This window comes from Schistocerca piceifrons, chromosome 1, assembly GCF_021461385.2.
Source record: "Schistocerca piceifrons isolate TAMUIC-IGC-003096 chromosome 1, iqSchPice1.1, whole genome shotgun sequence".
Classification (NCBI taxonomy): Eukaryota; Metazoa; Arthropoda; class Insecta; order Orthoptera; family Acrididae; genus Schistocerca; species Schistocerca piceifrons.
This window is the reverse complement of record NC_060138.1, coordinates 768829268-768850388: the sequence shown is the minus strand read 5'-3', so window position 1 is coordinate 768850388 and position 21121 is coordinate 768829268. Positions and strand designations below refer to the sequence as shown.

At 41.7% G+C, this 21121-nt stretch overlaps 1 protein-coding gene across 2 annotated transcripts in view; it reads right to left on the bottom strand.

Annotated features, from left to right (window-relative positions):
- The window catches only part of LOC124712386 (alpha-2-macroglobulin receptor-associated protein), a 92302-nt gene extending 71412 nt beyond the window's left edge, over positions 1-20890 (bottom strand). For both annotated transcript variants that reach the window (XM_047242685.1, XM_047242692.1), the window contains exons 1-2: positions 20588-20890; positions 2013-2154 (exon numbers count right to left, since the gene is read on the bottom strand). In XM_047242685.1, coding sequence (XP_047098641.1) covers positions 2013-2154; positions 20588-20773 — 328 coding nt within the window. In that variant the 5' untranslated portion in view covers positions 20774-20890. The remainder of the gene's footprint in view (positions 1-2012; positions 2155-20587) is intronic.
- Positions 20891-21121: the final 231 nt, after the last annotated feature.

The window sequence follows — 21121 nt, the reverse complement described above, 5'->3', positions numbered from 1 at the left end:
TCTCACAGTGATCAAACTATATAAGTGAAGTTTACTTTATAGAGACAGATAACGGAACTGCTTCTGTTCTGTATTAAGTAAAACTCTTGAAAGCTTCAGAAACAAGAGTTAGTTGCAAACTCATCTTGAATACTATGCAGAAATTTTCAGAGATTAGAAGTTAAAGTCATTAACTTTGATCTTCTAATAAATGCTAACTACTATTCAAAGGTACTCAAGTTCAAAGCAGTGTCTTTGAGACTTTTACACTTGTCATCTGTTTGTAGCCTGAATTCCCACCTCATATAATGAATTCAGTAGCAGTTCGGTTCTCATCATCTAGCTTTGGTGGCGATGCTGGTACAAACAGAATCCCCTTAAGCCATTGAAAACAGTCTTTGTTGGTTGCATATGAATTGTTTATTTTATAGAGCAATTTAGCTGCAATCTTTAATGATTAAATGCACTATTCTTGAGTGCCGTGAGCTAATTAGTCTCATTTTTGTGGTAGGAGCCAGCTTTGACTGTGGTGCTGTGTGACAATCATCATGTCACTAGTGTCACAGAAATTTCTTACCTGGAGGGCAGCCAATTCCGGATAACTTAGCATGCTCTTGTATGGAGATAAAATTCACTTGGTTTTGCCAGTCCTAATGCTTCCTGCTGTCTTACTGACTCCAGTTTTGTCATACTCAACACGTCAATAAACCTTAGTTACTACTTGTGAAGCCGAGGAATATGTCTTCAACTGAAAAATTCTCTGTTGACTCTTAATGGTCATTACAAGCTTTGTGAAATGGCCACAGTTAGTCAAACATGTTGTGGTCAACTGCATGTTCTGCTCTTGTGCTGTAAACTCTGTTCATCACCCAGTTTGCTAGTGACCATTCATTTGGATGGACAGCAGGTTTGTGTTCACATGTATATAAATCACTGTGCACAACTTCCTATACAACATGAATATTCTCACAGGCGCCACTGAGTCTGAAAGGACAGGATATGCCCGTGACAGGACTGGAATAAGAAACTGTTAGAGTGTTGTTTTAACAGGTAGAACAACTGTTTGTGACAAGTTGAAACTATACACTGGACTGAGACTACTATACACTGGACTTAGACTCAGTCTACAATACCTCTTGTCTGTGAATAGTAGTCCTTTTGTCTGAACCAATAAAGTACGCTTACGGAAAAACTCACAGTTTCAATGTGCCACTGTCTTTCCTCCATTCCTTTAACACATTACAGAAGATCTTCTGTAATGCTTCAGGACTTGCATCACATGAAGGAGGAGACCTGGAAAGAATTGAGGGAAACCCATGGCAGGTTAAAGCTTTGACTTGAGCTGTGAAGCAGAATTTTAAGGGGACTACCTACATATGGCATTTATCTCCATTAAGATCCCTGTCTAGCACACTGTTTATCTTGTTGCAAATAATTAATGCATTATCCTGACAAGAGTAAAATATGAGATGATTTGAAAGTTCCTGGCACATTAAAACTCTGTACTGGACCGAGACTCGAACTCAGGACCTTTGTCTTTCGTGGCCAAGTGCTCCATCAATGGAGATACAAAAGTGCGACTCATCATCTGTCCTCAAAGCTTTACTTCTGCCAGTACCTCATCTCCTACCTTCCAAACTCCACAGAAGTTTGCAAGACTAGCACTCCTAGAAAGGCTATTGCGGAGACATGGCTTAGCCACAGACCAGGGGGTTGTTTCCAGAATGAGATTTTCAACCTGTAGTGGACTATTAACTAATATGAGGTACTGGCAGAAGTAAAGCTATGAGGATGGGTCACAAGTTGTGCTTGGGTAGCCCAGCGGTAGAGTACCTGCATGCAAAAGGCAATGGTCCCAAGTTGGGACCTCAGTCCGGCACACAGTTTTAATTAGCCATAAAGTTTCATATCGACACACACTCCACTGCACATTGAAAATCTCATTATGAAATTATTTGTTAATATCCACTGATTATTCATTCACAAGCAAATCAGATGCTGTTGTCTGCACTATCCATTTTAATATCACTTACCAATCAGACGCTTTCTCATTTTTGCTTCTTCTAGGCCATCTTTGTCTAACCCATCTGCTTTCATCTTCTTCCACACCAGTTCTTCTTTGTCATGGATCTTCAGTTCACTATACAAAGACTTCAGCTTTGGTTCTGTTAATCTCTGCAAAAATCATATTTTAAAAAAATAGGTATCATCAATGGATAAAGGTTTACATACATTTCTTTTTTCTAGTCTGATGCGTCACACTGACTTCCAGTCCCCAATTAATACCCAACACATAGCTACCAGTAGTTTCAGTTTTACAGTCCAGTTCTCTTTCAAAATGTTAATATTACTTCATCACTTTCAATTTTATATCAATACATTTTGAGTCTTCAGAGTCTAAATGCTACTTCAGAGGAAATTATATGGGCAACACAAGACACTATTTCACACAGTTTCATGATCAGTTAATAAAGTTTCCACAGCATAATGGACTGGATATGAGAGACAATATAAGGTATCTATATGAAATACAATGATTTTGGCCTCCAATTCCAATTGCTTCTGTTTGCATAAAAGTTATAATAGATCAGGACTCTACTAGACAATTTTTTCTGCTAAGTAGTTTGCATTCAGTTTACAGTTTCTCAAAATTGGAGGTGATGCTCGGCATATTCGTAGCATTATAAAAAAGCTACACATACGCACTACACTGTGGCAAGCACCTCAAGAAAATGTGTCAGCTTTCACAGCATTGGTGAGAACAGCTGTAGTACTTGAGTTGTGCAAAGTTACTTATTTCTTTTGATACTTCTAACTGGAAATGTATGATCTCTAGATTTTGTGTGTACATATTACTCTTTGCTTTTTAAACTATTTTGCTTGTCTATGTATTTACAAGAGCCAGGGATGCACATGAGAATTTTGTAATGTAGAGCCCTACTGTCATGAAAGTCACAACTGCCTGATTATAATAGGTCAGTGACCATTGAAAACATAGCTCAGTAAGGCAACAGCTTATGCAATAGGGAGTTTCAGAAGCAATATTTACAGCAACCGTGGTACTTTGTTCATTCAACAGGCCTAATTTACTTAATTCATCACACTTTACCAGTCCTTTAGATTCTTTCACACACCTGGTTACTTCTATCTGATTACGAAAAATTGGCTGAGGACTGTGTGAGTTGTGTGCAGATGAAGGTGGAGTTGGCTGCCATCAAAAAACCTGAGGTGCTTTACATTGCTGCATACAATCCTGTTGATTCAATGTCAGCCAACGATGAATGGCAGACAGTGCCAGGGTCAAGAATCTCTGGGCAGGAGGTTGACGAGAAGATACCTGAGATAGCATATGCCACTTCATCACCTGAGTTGGGTCTGATCAGCTTGCAAATACAGACTTGTACAAAAATATGGATTGCTTGTCACTGCAAACTCCAATGCCAGATGGTTAATAGAGAAACTGCAGACAAGTTGGGAAGGGAGGCTAACTGAGGGGAGATCTCATCTGACACACGGAAGAGGTCCTACTAGCAGCTGTTGCCTGCAATGGGCGCAACAGTCTGGCAGTTGTCATTCAAGTCAGATACAATGATGCCTGTCATTCATGTACAGTTCTTTTCGGCTGGAGGAATGGTACATGCAATGATTGAGCGTAGTGTTAGTATTCACTTAACAGGTGCTTCTGTTACAATAGTTGCACAAAGAGATGAAGCAACTTAAACACATTATTTATTAGATGTCCAGACACCTTCCCTAAGCTATGAGTTAATCTGTGACACGTAGATAGTTGCTTGATTTTAAGTAGGTGTCCAGAAATAAACATTCATTACAACAGCATAAAAGTGGTAACCGAACATTATTTTCTTTTAAAATTGGAATGCTTTATTCATTGCTTCTGAACAGTGTTCTGACCCATTTTGTGTCCCATGATGGATCAGAATATTCTCTTATTAATTTATGTCTCAGTTGTCACTGCTTACCTCTTAGATGCCATTGATATCACTTCTTTGAATTCAAACCACACTCGGTCCACACTTAGATAGCAATAGCAGGAACTATCTCAGAAAAGTGTAGAGCAAATTTTTATCTGCCTTTTTTTTAAATAGCTGTACATAGTGTTTATTTTTGGTGGATTTGGATGCTATGCTATTCAATCTCACTATAACTGCTTTGTCACTAATCCCTGTATTTGACAGGATGCTCCCTATTTGCTCAAGATTATTTGTTGCTGCGAGGTCAAGTATTCTTTCACAACTATTTATACTTTGAGTGGGTTCCTAAACTAATTGTTCAAAATAATCATCTGAGAAAGCATTCAGTACAATTTTGGATGGTCTTTTTTGCCTACCATCGGCTTTTAACATCTTTTTTTGCCAACAGCTCAAGAATAAATCAAAGTCACTGTATGGGTGAGGTACCTTTTTGAAATAAGACTCAAGTTTTCTGTTAACTGTTCAGCAACTGTATCATCTGAGTTTGAGGGGCGGTGAAACAAAACAATTCTTAATTCAATCCGGTTGTGAATTATAGCTTGTTACTCCCAGATCGCTGTGATATGCAATGGGCACAGTGGTTGCTGAATCATGGTGAAAACTTATTGATACTATTATAGAGGACTGGCAAGACTCCTGCTAGGAATCTGAGATTTACCATTTCAACTGGTTCCAATGGAGGAATTAGAGCTCTTCACACAGTCAAGGCCACTGTCCAAGAGACTCATTTCAAATGCACTGATGACACTTTGCTAACAGGTTATAGCCCCCATTTTGTATGGTGAATTGTTGTCTTTACTCATTCCACTGCAGTACTAAGATAGATACTTAGAAGTTTCCAAACTTAAAGTTCTTTTGCACAGCCACCAGCAGAATATTATATTAGTAAAGCAGAAAGATGACTCCTAAGTGTAACATAAAAAATAGGGTCCTCATCAATGCAGCTCCTAAAAGAGAATAGTGGCTGGTATTCCATTTAATGGTCTCTCCTACACTACTTGTGAAACCAACTCTTTGACACCTGATAATGAATGTAATATAGCAGCAATGGAATCATCATGATCTTCCAACAGAAGTCCCTATGAAGTCCTTCAAACCATGTTTCATTTAAATATCAGGGATTGTCTGTGTTGATCTGACGTACCGTGTAGTAGTAATTTATATCCAGTGCCAATCTGTTCTTCATGCCATATCATATGCGATAAATAAGACACTGACTCTGAAGGAAATAGGGCTGTTACAAGCTTTTCAGTTTTCTGAAGTAAAATGTAAGTTTCCTTCTCTGTGGTAAGTCTTCTGACGTCGAATGTGGTGCTCTGATTGTCATTCAATGGGGTTGTTTTTGTGGTCTTCGATCTAAAGACTGGTGTGATACAGCTTTCCATGCTAGTCTATGCTGTGCAAGCATAACTAGCCCACCCTATATCCACTTGAACCTGCCCCTGTAGACAAGCCTTGGTCTCCCTCTACAATTTTTAACTACCACAATTTTTGTTTACACACAGTTGCGTATAAGCCAAATTTGTGGAACCATATTTTCGTGTTATTTAACTGACTTATTCTTAATACTCTATTATGTTTATCATGAGTGAGAAGTGCTCGACCTGCCGTAGAATTGTTAGGTCGGGGCTTTGGTGTAATGGGTGCTGTAGTTTTTTTCCATGTGGGCGACTGTAGTGGCGTGGGAATAGGGGAAGTAAATGAGACTCATCAGTGGCTTTGTAGGATTTGTAGTAGAGACAGGAAGATACTAGAACAGGAGAGGAAAATTGCCGCCCTTCAGGCTGAGTTAGACAAGGCCAGGGGAGATATTGATAGGTAAAGGAGGGAGAAGGGTAAGGAGAGGTGGGAAGTGGCAACAGGCAACAGGAGGAACAGGCCTAGAACTTTGTCTGACAGCTTTGTGGTGAATGTGGAAAATAGATTTTACCTGTTGCTTCAGTTAGAAGCTGGTGAGCCTCAAGCAGTTGCAGGTGTAGACAGGGCACAACAAACTTTCAGCAGCAAATTGAAAAGTAAGAATGTAAGGAAATCAGTAAAGAAAAAGAAAGTGTTGTTGTTAGGTAGTTCCCATGGAAGAGGTGTTGGCCAACTTTTGCAGGATGAACTACACTCCTGGAAATGGAAAAAAGAACACATTGACACCGGTGTGTCAGACCCACCATACTTGCTCCGGACACTGCGAGAGGGCTGTACAAACAATGATCACACGCACGGCACAGCAGACACACCAGGAACCGCGGTGTTGGCCGTCGAATGGCGCTAGCTGCGCAGCATTTGTGCACGCATTTGTCTCTCAGACCATGACATGCAGTTCCTTCTGTTAAATGTTAATACTGAACAGGATATAAAATCTGTTAAATCTGAGCTCAAGAGGGTAATCAATAAGCCCAAAAATTGATTATTTTAGGACACTCCTCAGAGACATTCACTGGACTGATGTTTACAGTGCTCATGACATGAATGAAAAATATAACACTTTTGCTAATAAAGTGCTTACCTTATTTGAACACTGTTTCCCCCAAAACTTACCAAGGTTAGAGCAAAGTCTACAAAGAAGCCATGGATTACTCAAGGAATAGGGGTACTTGTAAAACAAAAAGAAAACTGTGATTCTTGAGTTTCTCCCGGCGTATTTGATAATCAAAATATCCACGGGTGTGCTGCTGGTCTATAGTGTCCAACGGGCACAATATTTTGGCGATCATACATGTCGCCATCATCAGGTGAACTGAAGGACTGAGCTCCCGTGAACGTGCCGGCACGGAGATCCGTACGCTATGGCTGCTCAGAGGGAACTGGGTTTGGTCGCGGCGGCGGCCGATTTAAATGCCCTCCGCCCGCGGTGCGCTCCCTCCGCCGTCCACGCCCCGCGCCACGTCGCGCAGTGGAACAGATTGCGACGGCGTCACAACTATACGTTTGCTCGATTTACTCTTGATTAACCCAATCGCTGGTTCCCAAGCCTTGCTAAAATTATAGCCATGGCGACATGTATGATTGCCGAAATATTGTGCCCGTTGGACACTATAGACCGTCAGCACACCCGTGGATATTTTGATTATCAAATACGCCGGGAGAAACTCAAGAATCACATCATACACCTTTACGGAGAGGAGATGTATCGCAGCATGAAGAAATTTGAAAAGTTGCGCCACCGTAGATGTCGTTTGCTAAGTACTCTTGCCTTCCTAAAGAGATGTCGTTCCGAGAATGTTGTTCCAAATTTTGCTAAGGTTATGCATCACATCGATTCTGCAGCAGCTAAGAGAATCAAGAAACGAGCCAGCCTCGCATTGGTACGTGAGAGAGTGCAATTCACCCGCCGGAGCCTTGAGTTTATCTCACAGGAATTACTCAAACTACATTTGCAACTGGCTAGTAAGTTCACTTCTTGTTCCTGGGATTGGATTGATGGTGTCCGCCCATAAGAAGGCTACGGGACGTCAAACAGCTAAGTTCTCACGTCTCCTTGACAAACCATCCCTGCAGGTTCCGTGCAAGACTGTCATCAATTTGAGTGGCATGGTGTTGAGTGATGATGCGGTCTCGGTTTTGCAGAAAGGTCTCAACTTCGCTCCCACCCCCAAGTTCACTCCGGTCGCAGAAATTGTTAGTGCTGTTGAACAGGTTGCAGCTCGATTTCCGCCAGAATTAGCCGAGGAAATACGTCGTGAAACTTGTCGTGCATTGACGAAATCCAAGCCGATGAAGTCAAATATCAGCAGTAAAGAGAGGGCGGCCATTCGTGATCTGAGAGAGCGCTCTGAAATTGTTGTCTTACCGGCTGACAAAGGCAATGCTACAGTTGTTGTCTCCCATAAGGACTACACTGATAAGATGCAGAGCCTGCTAAATGACGATTCCTATCGGAAGATCAGCGTTGACCCTACAAAGAAGGTGGAGAACAAGACGTGGGCGCTTCTCAAGGACACAGATTTACCGGAGGGTGACGCTAAGAAATTGTTACCCCAAGGTCCGGTACCGCCTAGACTACACTCCTGGAAATTGAAATAAGAACACCGTGAATTCATTGTCCCAGGAAGGGGAAACTTTATTGACACATTCCTGGGGTCAGATACATCACATGATCACACTGACAGAACCACAGGCACATAGACACAGGCAACAGAGCATGCACAATGTCGGCACTAGTACAGTGTATATCCACCTTTCGCAGCAATGCAGGCTGCTATTCTCCCATGGAGACGATCATAGAGATGCTGGATGTAGTCCTGTGGAATGGCTTGCCATCCCATTTCCACCTGGCGCCTCAGTTGGACCAGCGTTCGTGCAGGCCGCGTGAGACGACGCTTCATCCAGTCCCAAACATGCTCAATCGGGGACAGATCCAGAGATCTTGCTGGCCAGGGTAGTTGACTTACACCTTCTAGAGCACGTTGGGTGGCACGGGATACATGCGGACGTGCATTGTCCTGTTGGAACAGCAAGTTCCCTTGCCGGTCTAGGAATGGTAGAACGATGGGTTCGATGACGGTTTGGATGTACCGTGCACTATTCAGTGTCCCCTCGACGATCACCAGTGGCGTACGGCCAGTGTAGGAGATCGCTCCCCACACCATGATGCTGGGTGTTGGCCCTGTGTGCCTCGGTCGTATGCAGTCCTGATTGTGGCGCTCACCTGCACGGCGTCAAACACGCATACGACCATCATTGGCACCAAGGCAGAAGCGACTCTCATCGCTGAAGACGACACGTCTCCATTCGTCCCTCCATTCACGCCTGTCGCAACACCACTGGAGGCGGGCTGCACGATGTTGGGGCGTGAGCGGAAGACGGCCTAACGGTGTGCGGGACCGTAGCCCAGCTTCATGGAGACGGTTGCGAATGGTCCTCGCCGATACCCCAGGAGCAACAGTGTCCCTAATTTGCTGGGAAGTGGCGGTGCGGTCCCTTACGGCACTGCGTAGGATCCTACGGTCTTGGCATGCATCCGTGCGTCGCTGCGGTCCGGTCCCAGGTCGACGGGCACGTGCACCTTCCGCCGACCACTGGCGACAACATCGATGTACTGTGGAGACCTCACGCCCCACGTGTTGAGCAATTCGGCGGTACGTCCACCCGGCCTCCCGCATGCCCACTATACGCCCTCGCTCAAAGTCCGTCAACTGCACATACGGTTCACGTCCACGCTGTCGCGGCATGCTACCAGTGTTAAAGACTGCGATGGAGCTCCGTATGCCACGGCAAACTGGCTGACACTGACGGCGGCGGTGCACAAATGCTGCGCAGCTAGCATCATTCGACGGCCAACACCGCGGTTCCTGGTGTGTCCGCTGTGCCGTGCGTGTGATCATTGCTTGTACAGCCCTCTCGCAGTGTCCGGAGCAAGTATGGTGGGTCTGACACACCGGTGTCAATGTGTTCTTTTTTCCATTTCCAGGAGTGTATATGGACTCCCGAAGGTTCACAAAGAGGGGGTACCATTACGCCCCATTGTCAGCAACATCAGGGCACCTACATATTTGGTGGCCAAATACCTGACGGGAATATTAAGTCCTTATGTGGGTAAATGCCCTCATCACATCCGTAATTCCGTGGATTTTGTTACACGCCTTGATAGCTTCCGGTTGGATGAGTCAGATATCATGGTGAGTTTTGACGTCGTTTCCTTGTTTACGAGGGTACCCCTGCGAGAGTCACTAGAATTGATTAGTCAGAAGTTTGACGAGAAGACCACTGAACTTTTTAGGCATGTCTTGACTTCCACGTATTTTCTTGTTAATGGAGAATACTACGAACAAACGGAGGGAGTCGCCATGGGTAGCCCACTCTCACCGGTGGTAGCGAATTTGTACATGGAGAACTTCGAGGAGGAAGCCTTGTCGTCATCCGTATGGAAACCTACTTGCTTTTTCCGTTACGTGGACGACACGTTCGTCATCTGGCTACATGGTATGGATAAACTCCTTGACTTCCTTACACATCTAAACTCCATACACCCCAACATCCAATTCACTATGGAGACTGAAACGGAAGGTAAATTACCTTTCCTTGACGTCTTGGTCAAGAGAAGGGCTGACGGCACCTTAGGTCATGGGGTGTATCGGAAGACTGTGCACACTGATCTGTATTTGCATGCAGACAGCTGCCACCACCCTTCACAGAGTAATGGGGTACTTAAAACTCTAGTACATAGGGCGCGCACTATCTCTGACGCAGAGAGTCTACCCCAGGAATTGGAACATCTGAGAACTGTATTTCGAAAAAATGGGTACTCAGAGTGGCAGATTCAACGTGCTCTCCGCCCAACCACTGCAGCACAACCTGTTGAGATGGATGAAGTCACGAGGGAGGAGGTAGGCACTGCATTTATTCCATACACAGGCGCACTCTCTCGGGGAAAATCGCCCGCATTCTGAAGAAACACCGGGTCGGAACTGTGTTTTGTCCTCCAAATAAAACTCGTGCACTGGTGGGAAGCGCCAAAGATGACCTCGGTTTGAGGAAGGCCGGCGTGTACCAGATTCCGTGTCAATGTGGCAAGTCGTATATTGGTCAGACGATGCGTACCGTCGAGGATCGATGCCGTGAACACCAGAGGCACACTTGACTGATGTATCCGAGCAAGTCGGCGGTCGCTGAACATTGTTTGTCGGAAAATCACGCCATGGAGTATGACCGCACGAGGATTCTGGTACAGACGTCGAGATACTGGGACAGCGTTGTTAGAGAGGCCATCGAAATTCGCACCAATGACGACCTCATAAACCGTGACTGTGGCTATAATCTTAGCAAGGCTTGGGAACCAGGGATCGGGTTAATCAAGAGTAAATCGAGCAAACGTATAGTTGTGACGACCATGGCGGACAGAGCCATCACACCGACGTCATCTCAGACGCCGTCGCAATCTGTTCCACCGCGCGACGTGGTGCGGGGCGCGGACGGCGGAGGGAGCGCGCCGCGGGCGGAGGGCATTTAAATCGGCGCCGCCGCGACCGAACCCAGTTCCCTCTGAGCAGCCATAGCGTACGGATCTCCGTGCCGGCACGCTCACAGGAGCTCAGTCCGTCAGTTCACCTGACGATGGCGACATGTATGATCGCCGAAATATTGTGCCTGTTGGACACTATAGACCGGCAGCACACCCGTGGATATTTTGAAAAAGAAAACTGTATCTGTCAATCCGAAACAGTTCCGATGTTGATGCTGTAGCACATTAAAAGAAATACCGCAAAATATTAAAGACTGTAATACGGACATCAAAGCAAATATATACAAGGAAAAGATAGTCGTATCAGATAACAAAATAAAGACTATACGGGATATAGTGAAGGAGGAGACCGGTAGAACCAGACATGAAGAGGGACAAATAGCATTAAGAGTAAATGATACATTGGTGACAGACGTATATAGTGTTGCAGAACTTTTTAACAAACATTTTATAACTGTTACTGACAAGATGGGGTTGTCAGGTTCTGTAGATGCTGCTATGGAATACCTTCCATAATATGAATTTGACCCTCACTACCCCAGCAGAAATAATATCCATCATAAAATCATTAAAATCAAAAACATCTAGTGGGTATAATGAAATATCAACAAAGTTAATTGAAGAATGTGATTCTGGGTTAAGTAACATATTAAGCTATCTGTGTAACCAGTCATTTATCAGTGGAATATTTCCTGAATGGTTGAAATATACTGAAGTTAAGCCACTGTTTAAGAAGGGAGATAAAGAAATAGCATCAAATTTCCGTCCAATTTCACTTTTGCCAGCATTCTCAAAAATTATGGAAAAGTAATGTACAATCGGCTTTATAACCATCTTATCTCAAATAACATACTGTCAACATCACAGTTCGGATTTCTAAAGGGTTCTGGTATTGAGAAGACTATCTACACTTACAGTGAAAATGTGCTTAATTCATTAGACAAAAAATTGCAGGCAACTGGTATATTTTGTGATCTGTCAAAGGCATTTGACTGTGTAAATCACAATATCCTTTAAAGTAAATTAAAATATTATAATGTAACAGGAAATGCTGCAAAATGGTTCAAATCTTATATCTCTGGCAGGAAACAAAGGGTGTTATTAGGAAAGAGACATGTATCAATCTATCAGGCATCATCTAACTGGGACTTAATTACATGTGGGGTCCCACAAGGTTCCATTTTAGGCCCCTTACTTTTTCTTGTGTATATCAATGGCCTTTCACCAGTAACATTACCAGAGGCCAAGTACGTTTTGTTTGCCGATGATACAAACATTGCAATAAATAGCAAACCAAGTGCTTTATTAGAAAGGTCAGCTAATAAAATATTTGTGGACATTAATCACTGGTTCCTAGCCAATTCTTTGTCACTAAACTTTGAAAAAACACACTACATGCAGTTCAGAACTTGTAAAGGGTGTCCCACGAGTATATGCCTAACATATGATGACAAGCAGATAGTGGATAGTGTTAAATTCTTGGGATTACAGCTCCATAATAAATTCAACTGGGAGGAGCACACCACAGAACTGCTGAAGCATCTTAACAAATCTCTATTTGCAAAGCGAATTGTGTCGGACATAGGGGATATAAAAATAAAAAAGCTGGCATACTATGCTTACTTTCATTCCATAATGTCATATGGGATTATTTTTTGGGACAATTCATCAAGCCAAGCTAAAGTTTTCCGGGCACAAAAACGTGCAGTAAAAGTTATATGTGGTGTGAACTCACGAGCATCTTGCAGAAGCCTGTTTAGGGAACTGGGTTACTAACTACTGCTTCCCAATATATGTATTCCTTGATGAAATTTGTCATTAAAAATACATCACTTTTTAAAAAAACCAACAGCTCAATTCATGGAATGACCCCACCGACACCGCACACCCCTACCTTCTACCTTCTTCCTAAAATTCACAAACCCAATCATCCCGGCCGTCCCATTGTAGCTGGTTACCAAGCCACCACAGAACGTATCTCTGCCTACGTAGATCAACACCTTCAACCCATTACATGCAGTCTCCCATGCTTCATCAAAGACACCAACCACTTTCTCGAACGCCTGGACTCCTTACCCAATCTGTTACCCCCGGAAACCATCCTTGAAACCATTGATGCCACTTCCTTATACACAAATATTCCGCACGTCCAGGGCCTCACTGCGATGGAGCACTTCCTTTCACGCCGATCACCTGCCACCCTACCTAAAGCCTCTTTCCTCATTACCTTAGCCAGCTTCATCCTGACCCACAACGTCTTCACTTTTGAAGGCCAGACATACCAATAATTAAAGGGAACAGCCATGGGTACCAGGATGGCCCCCTCGTACACCAACCTATTCATGGGTCGCTTAGAGGAAGCCTTCTTGGTTACCCAGGCCTGCCAACCCAAAGTTTGGTACAGATTTATTGAGGACATCTTCATGATCTGGACTCGAAGTGAAGAAGAACTCCAGAATTTCCTCTCCAACCTCAACTCCTTTGGTTCCATCAGATTCACCTGGTCCTACTCCAAATCCCATGCCACTTTCCTTGACGTTGACCTCCACCTGTCCAATGGCCAGCTTCACACGTCCGTCCACATCAAACCCACCAACAAGCAACAGTACCTCCATTATGACAGCTGCCACCCATTCCACATCAAACAGTCCCTTCCCTACAGCCTAGGTCTTCGTGGCAAACGAGTCTGCTCCAGTCTGGAATCCCTGAACCATTACACCAACAATCTGAAAACAGCTTTCACATCCCGCAACTACCCTACGTGGGAATGACCAGCAACAAACTGTCCATTCACATGAATGGACACAGGCAGACAGTGTTTGTTGGCAATGAGGATCACCCTGTGGCTAAACATGCCTTGGTGCACGGCCAGCACATCTTGGCACAGTGTTACACCGTCCGGGTTATCTGGATACTTCCCACTAACACCAACCTGTCGGAACTCCGGAGATGGGAACTTGCCCTTCAGTATATCCTCTCTTCTCGTTATCCGCCACGCCTCAATCTCCGCTAATTTCAATTTGCTGCCGCTCATACCTCACCTGTCGTTCAACAACATCTTTGCCTCTGTACTTCCGCCTCAACTGACATCTCTGCCAAAACTCTTTGCCTTTACAAATGTCTGCTTGTGTCTGTGTATGTACGGATGGATATGTGTGTGTGTGTGCGAGTGTATACCTGTCCTGTTTTCCTCCTAAGGTAAGTCTTTCTCCTCCTGGGATTGGAATGACTCCTTACCCTCTCCCTTAAAACCCACATCCTTTCGTCTTTCCCTCTCCTTCCCTCTTTCCTGATGGAGCAACCGTTTGTTGCGAAAGCTTGAATTTTGTGTGTATGTTTGTGTTAACTTATAAATAAATAAAGAAAATTATTTTAAATTCAATGCATTAGTATTTGTAAAATGATTCTTTCATATAGAATTCATTAAAAAATGACGACCATGCCACTTGGGACCTGTGAAATGGGAAATTAGCTTGCTTGTTTGAGTTATAAATATCTGTCATGTATTGTTGTTTTTCTGACATGTTCTACATCCTGGAGGACCTCCTCACTACAGATCAATTGGAATGAAAGTAAATCTAATCTAATCTAATTTCAAAGTCTTCTATTTGGTGTTTGTTACTGTTTCTCTACAAGTATCTCATAATCTCTTTGTAAAGCACTGTCCATTCTGTCAACTGATCTTCCAAGGCCTTTGACATCTCCTGCAGAATTACAATGTCATAAAAAAAAAAGCTTTTGAAGTTTTTATTTCTTCTCCCTGAACTGTAATTCAGTTTATAAATTTTTCTCTAGTTCCATTAACTGCCTCCTCAATACACATATTGAATGAGATGGAGTACAGTCTACAACCCTGTCTCATTGCCTTCGCAACTACTGCTTTCCTTTTATGTAGTTTCAACTCTTATAACTTCAATCTAGTTTCCATACAACTTCTCGTAAACCTTTCACACCCTGAATATTTTATATCTGCTATGTTTAAAATTTCAAAAAGTGAATTGCAGTCAACACTGCATGCGAAAACCTTTCTCTAAATATACAAATTATGTACTCAAGATTTTTCGTCACTTGGAAAATATTAACTAGGGATGACAAATGATTGTCTAATGTTACCGACTGGCACTGCAAACATTTCCCTGCAGCCTTCTCAATGGGACTCTACAACAGAAACAAATTCTTCCATGAACGTCTACCATGACCTCCTTTCCTTGCTTTATTACTTGACTAGTTTTTGCTCTTACTAGAAAAATTAGGTAGCTGTGTGTTGGAATAATTTTCAACACCTACTTCTTACGTGCTTACAAGTACTATTATCAGCACAAACACCTTATCTATTTAATACTGTGATAAGGAGTGATACTAAGATAAATATTGGGAGAATAAAAGGAAATATGGAAGCGTCCGATCCCACCCGTCTGCTTTGACCCATGACGTCACAAATATGGCGGAAACGACCAACAAACCACGATTCCAATATGGCGCATATAAAGTCGTACATGTTATGAGGACGAAAATACATCGAAAAACAAACACACATACTTTCCACAAAAAGCCTAATGACACTAACGGGACAAGCACGGGAAATGGGGTGTTTTTGAGAGCAAAGTAAATATAAACAAATTTAGACACCCACCCCCATACAAAACCACACAAAATGACGAAAAAAACCATCACCACAAAACTCCTCAAATACCACTAAACACAATATCATCTGGAATCGGACACTTCCCTTGACCTATATAGCTCAACAGCAGCTCCCGATCCCATAAATTAGGATCAAACACTTCCCTTGGCCTATAGCTCAAAAACATCTCCCGATACCAATATCAACATACACAGCCACACATTGGGATCAAACACTTCCCTTGACCTGCGCACTGTTAATTTTATCCGTCATATCCGTCCCTGAACAAAAACAACAACCGATTAATTTTACTAAAATTACCACACGATGTACAGTGAACAACACTAAATAAACCTTCACACAAAATCGTTAACTCACTGAAGCGAATTCCACTACAAACACAGCCGACACTCGAACAATTCTGGACAATGAGCAAAAGCAAACTGAGCCCATTACACCACACAAACGAAAACCCTGAACATACCACAGAGAGCACAACAAACCACAACACAATGACATCTACAAACACGCCACACTCACAAACCAAACTCTGCGCCGTCATGACGTCACACACGACAACACCCTTACGTCACGGGTCAAAGCCGACGTGTGGGATCGGACGCTTCTGTCGACCCAAATAAAAGAATGAGAAAGATGTTCTTGAAACCTTTGAGAACTTTAGTGCTTAGTGTTATACAGCAAAAGTATGAAAATCTATGAGACGAAATGTGCGAATAAATGTTAATACACCAGCTGGTGAAGTGACTAGTAGATTGTAAGTGAAAAGTGAAACAAAATAAGAGCAGTCTCTCTTTTGCTTTGTATGTCTATGTTACCACATTTCACATTTAGTTGACCAAACACACGATTAGCAGTTTTGTTAGTAAAGTTAAGAGTACTAATTGTGTGTTACATTAATCTGTATGGAATCCCAGCACCAACATAAAACAAATAAAAATTTATTCCTTAATGAAATTTGTTGCAAGTAATACATCTCTATTTCCAACCAACAGCTCAATACATAGTATCAATATTAGGAATAAGAACAATCTACATAAAGACCTAAAATCACTTATCTTGGTCCAAAAAGGGGTCTAATATTCAGGAACACACATTTTCAATAAACTGAAGGCAACCATTATAAACTTGGGTTCAGATAAAGCAAGGTTTAAACAGAGTTTGAAAGACTTTCTGATAGGCTACTCCATAGATGAATATCTTAACAGAGACTGTTAAGCCAGCTTAAGTAAAAATATCTGTTAAATTTCAGTTTTGATAGCACTTGATAACAACAGTCAAGGTTAGGTATTTTCTGTACGATAAATTTATTAGTAGTCCATAACAGTGTTTCATCCTGACAGTGTGTTAATTCTGTAAATATTAGCTGCTTCAGTTTACCACATTGTATTCACCTATTTTGACAATCTCCTGACAAATTATCAGGGTAGAAAGTATTATATTAAAATGTTTTATGTTATATTTTGTGACATGTTCCACACCCACGAGAATCATCTCATTTTTTGGGTCTATGGAATGAAAAATGAATCTAACCTACAACAACACGGATAAATTGACACAGCAACCTCATGTATGTGGCCGCATATGTCAGGGCAATACGTCACTATCCATCTGTTTTCTGAGGTCAGCCCCTCATCACAGAAGCTAACAGTATTTTGATAATCACACAGAAGCATCTCCAATCTCTGGAAATTCTCAAACCACAAAAATGGCTCCAAGCACTAAATGACACAATAACAGGGACAGAGAAGAACTTATAGCTACAAAGCAGTGTCAACTGATAGACCCGTAAATAAACGTTTGCTGTCATAATAATACGTTATTTCTTGGATCTAGCACACAATGCTGTCAGTCAGTACATTCTTTCAAGTATGGTGTCATGTGAATGTTTTTACAGTGCTATAATAGGCCTAGGTGTCATTTGTGCAACCTGTTTAATGTATGCTGTTTACTTTTTGTATGTGTCATGGTGTTTGCGTGATTTTGTGATATGCTCATATTTCAATTGTTACAAATGTTGGTTAGGGATATGATGACATGAAAAATTTGTTTACAGCCTAATCCATTGAGAAGGTGGCGACCTGATTCATGTTGTGTGCTAATTCTATACAGATCTAATGGAATGATGATCCAGTGAGGAGGCTGTGTTGGTCTAGATCATATGATTAATACAACAGGTTGATTTTCTTTTCTTGTGTTTGCCCACTCAAAATCCATATTCCCATGCAAGCTCCTGTTTCCAGCATGTGGATGACACTGGTGGTCTATCAGCATGGTATCATGTTGCTTACTAACCCTTATTTCTTCACCTGGTATCATGTTGTTTACTAACCCTTATTTCTTCACCTGGTACAAGTTAAAAGGAAGAAAGCTCGAAGGAAACAAGACAAGTAAGAGGGAGAAAGTCGCACAGAATCTTTTGTCAGTTTTGACACAACAGGTCAAGACAAATGAGGAAAGCTACAGTGTGATAATAATTCTCCCTGCCCCAATTCTGCAAAATATATTCAAACAAAGGAAAACTAGTACTTAATGTCCCATCTACATCTAAGTCATTAGAGATGGTACACCCTCTTGGATTAAGGAAGACTGGTCAAGTAAATCAGCGATGCTGATTGAAGGAATCATCCTCGTATTTTCCTTAAGCGATTTAGGGAAATCACAGAAAACATAAATCAGGATGGCCAAAAGGGGGGTTTAGATCATCATACTCCTGAATACGAGTCCAGTGTGCTAATCACTGTGCTACCTCACTCGGTTCAACTAAATCTAAAAGTGACAATTAGGTGAGTACAAAATAATACTCTGGTAAAATACTGATCTTTACTGTAGGCCAAATTCTACACTCATTCCTAAATAAATGCATTTTTGTCTAAAATTTAGGAACGCTGAGTTGTATAATGTAGACAAATCTCCAATCAGTATTTGGATGCATATTACATACATACATCAACTATGAAAAATGCAAAAGGGGAGAGAGGACACTACATAAAAAGTGGCTCTGAGCACTATGGGCCTTAACTTCTGAGGTCATCAGTCCCCTAGAACTTAGAACTACTTAAACCTAACTAACCTCAGGACATCACACACATCCATGCCTGAGGCAGGATTCGAACCTGCGACCATGGTGGTCGCGCGGTTACAGACTGTAGCGCCTACAACCGCTCGGCCACTCTGGCCCGCGACGCTACGTAACTCTTAGCAAAGGATGAATCAGTAATATGGACGGCAGTTTAATAAACAAAGGATGCAAGAAGGAAAGACTGAAAACAAAAGCATACAAGTGAAAAACATGAGCAGTGGAAGAGGAAAACAGTGAGAACCAAATTATTGGAAGGTGAAAAAAATATGAAATTGGAAAATTAATATTTATGTTAAGAATATGGTGTAATGGAATGTTACCAACAGTTATACAGAATTGGAAATATTTGTAGATTTACATCATATTTGTACAGAAATGGGTTTCAGAGAGATAAACAGTGCGATAAATATATGGTATTGGAGGATTAAAGATCTTTTGGGGGGCTGCAGAGAAAACAATGGGTAATGTGAGCTTATCTTCAGGCATGAGTTCAAAGAATAATGCCCTTGGTGTTAATTGGTGCAATCTGGATAGGACAGTATTGTGTAATAAGAACATGATTTGTTGTTTGGAAACAGCTATCACTTCTAAAATCTGCTAAAAATTATAAGCAACTAAATTGTGAAGAAAGTGAGGGGAAAATATTATACATTCAAGTAATATGGAAGTAAGCACCAAGGACACTGGTGCCAGTGTCAGAAAATCACTCGATGAATCTTAGCTTTAAAAGTTAATTAAGATGTTCTTGAAATTTATTGAGTCCATTGAGCGAGATTTAAATGGTGCATTTATCTGTATTGGAATTGCATGTAGCACTAACATTTTTCAACACTCTGTGGCAGCACATCTAAACAACCTAATCTATTTACATGGGTGTCCCATAAATATGAAATATATAGTTTTATATGATTTCCTGTTGTCCTGTCCTGCTTTCTATCAGTTGATCAAAAGTTCTTGTAGACCTCCATACTACACCCTTGGATAGTCCCAGCCCCTACACCTTTTCTTTTCTTTTGCCAGCAGATGGATGTATTCTCCATCGAAACTAATATTGTGGGGTCAAATGACTCCAGCAAATCCAGACATCAGCTTTGACCCATACTGCAGCGATCATGGGTGGTGTTACATGTTTTTTCCATTTTGATAGCTGCAGTGTAATTCTGTTCCATAAGCAAATTTATTTATTTCTTCTTTATTTTGTTGCACGTGAAAATTTATAAAGTCAAGAATCAAATTTTTGTGCAGAAAACTAAAAAATCCTGATTCATATAAAGTGTCACTATTTCACAATTGCATGTGGCATTCCTTTCAAAGAGGTCAAATTCTTCAGCATTACTGATTCAAAGAAAGAATGGATACAGGATACAATACATTCTTACACGAATAGGGCGTCCAACACGTAACAAGTGCTGACAAAATTACATGTTCGTTTAGTCAAGATTACTTATAATTCATTACAGCTAGAAATCATCCACAGGGACTGGCTTTATTGGGCAACGCCTCGTATCGCAGCTGTGCCTGCATGTAATTACTAACATTGCAGAAAAGTAAAGCATAAATCAATTTGTTGCTTTCAAGCCACATATGCAAAACAATAAAAAAGCACAAGCAGTGTGCCAAATGGAGAACGATCGGATGAACCAGGACACAAACAATATCCAATTAAATGAAAAAACTGAACATCAGCCACCGATTTAAGTACTCACGAAATGTAGACATACGTGCAGAATGATAACAATATAATTTTATGCCACTCCACGTAACCATAATGTGATAAGAATGATGAGAAACGTCTTAACGAATAACTGTGGATACTTCGTTTCAACCCGCGACATTCTAATAAAACCTTCTATCATTTAATATCATTCCGATTAATTTGCTCCTGTCACGTGTAAAAGCGCTACATAAATCTTAGTACAGCAGATGACGTCACTCACCAATTGTGCCTTGGACCATAACATATTTAATTTTGCCATTCTAAATGGTTTTTGCAGTGTTCTAAAGTAATTTCCTGATTCACTTAAAATGTCAGATTTCACATTTGCACCGGCAGAATATTTGTTATGATCACTCGCAAAAACGAAACCGAATATTAAAACAATTATTAACTCCCGTACAAACATCTCAACAACTCCGAGTTGGACACACAGTCCTCAACACAACTTATTTCAACCGCGATGACGCAAACTCCTAAAGCGTACAGCAGTGCTATACTCTGGTTTACGCCGAAATCGTAAACAATGCACAAAGTAGTAACGTCTGCTTAAGAAGATATAACACTCTCCACGGATCATTATACACTTTGAAAAACAAGTTCTCGTTTAAAAGCAGCGTCATCAGAGGCATGGAAAACTAGCAAATACGTCACCATAATAATACCACTGTGATAATACCGTTAGAAAATGTGCCAAACGTGCGGTCGGAAATTCTCATAGCACAGTTTGCAAAATGCCAACAAATGAAGTAATTTC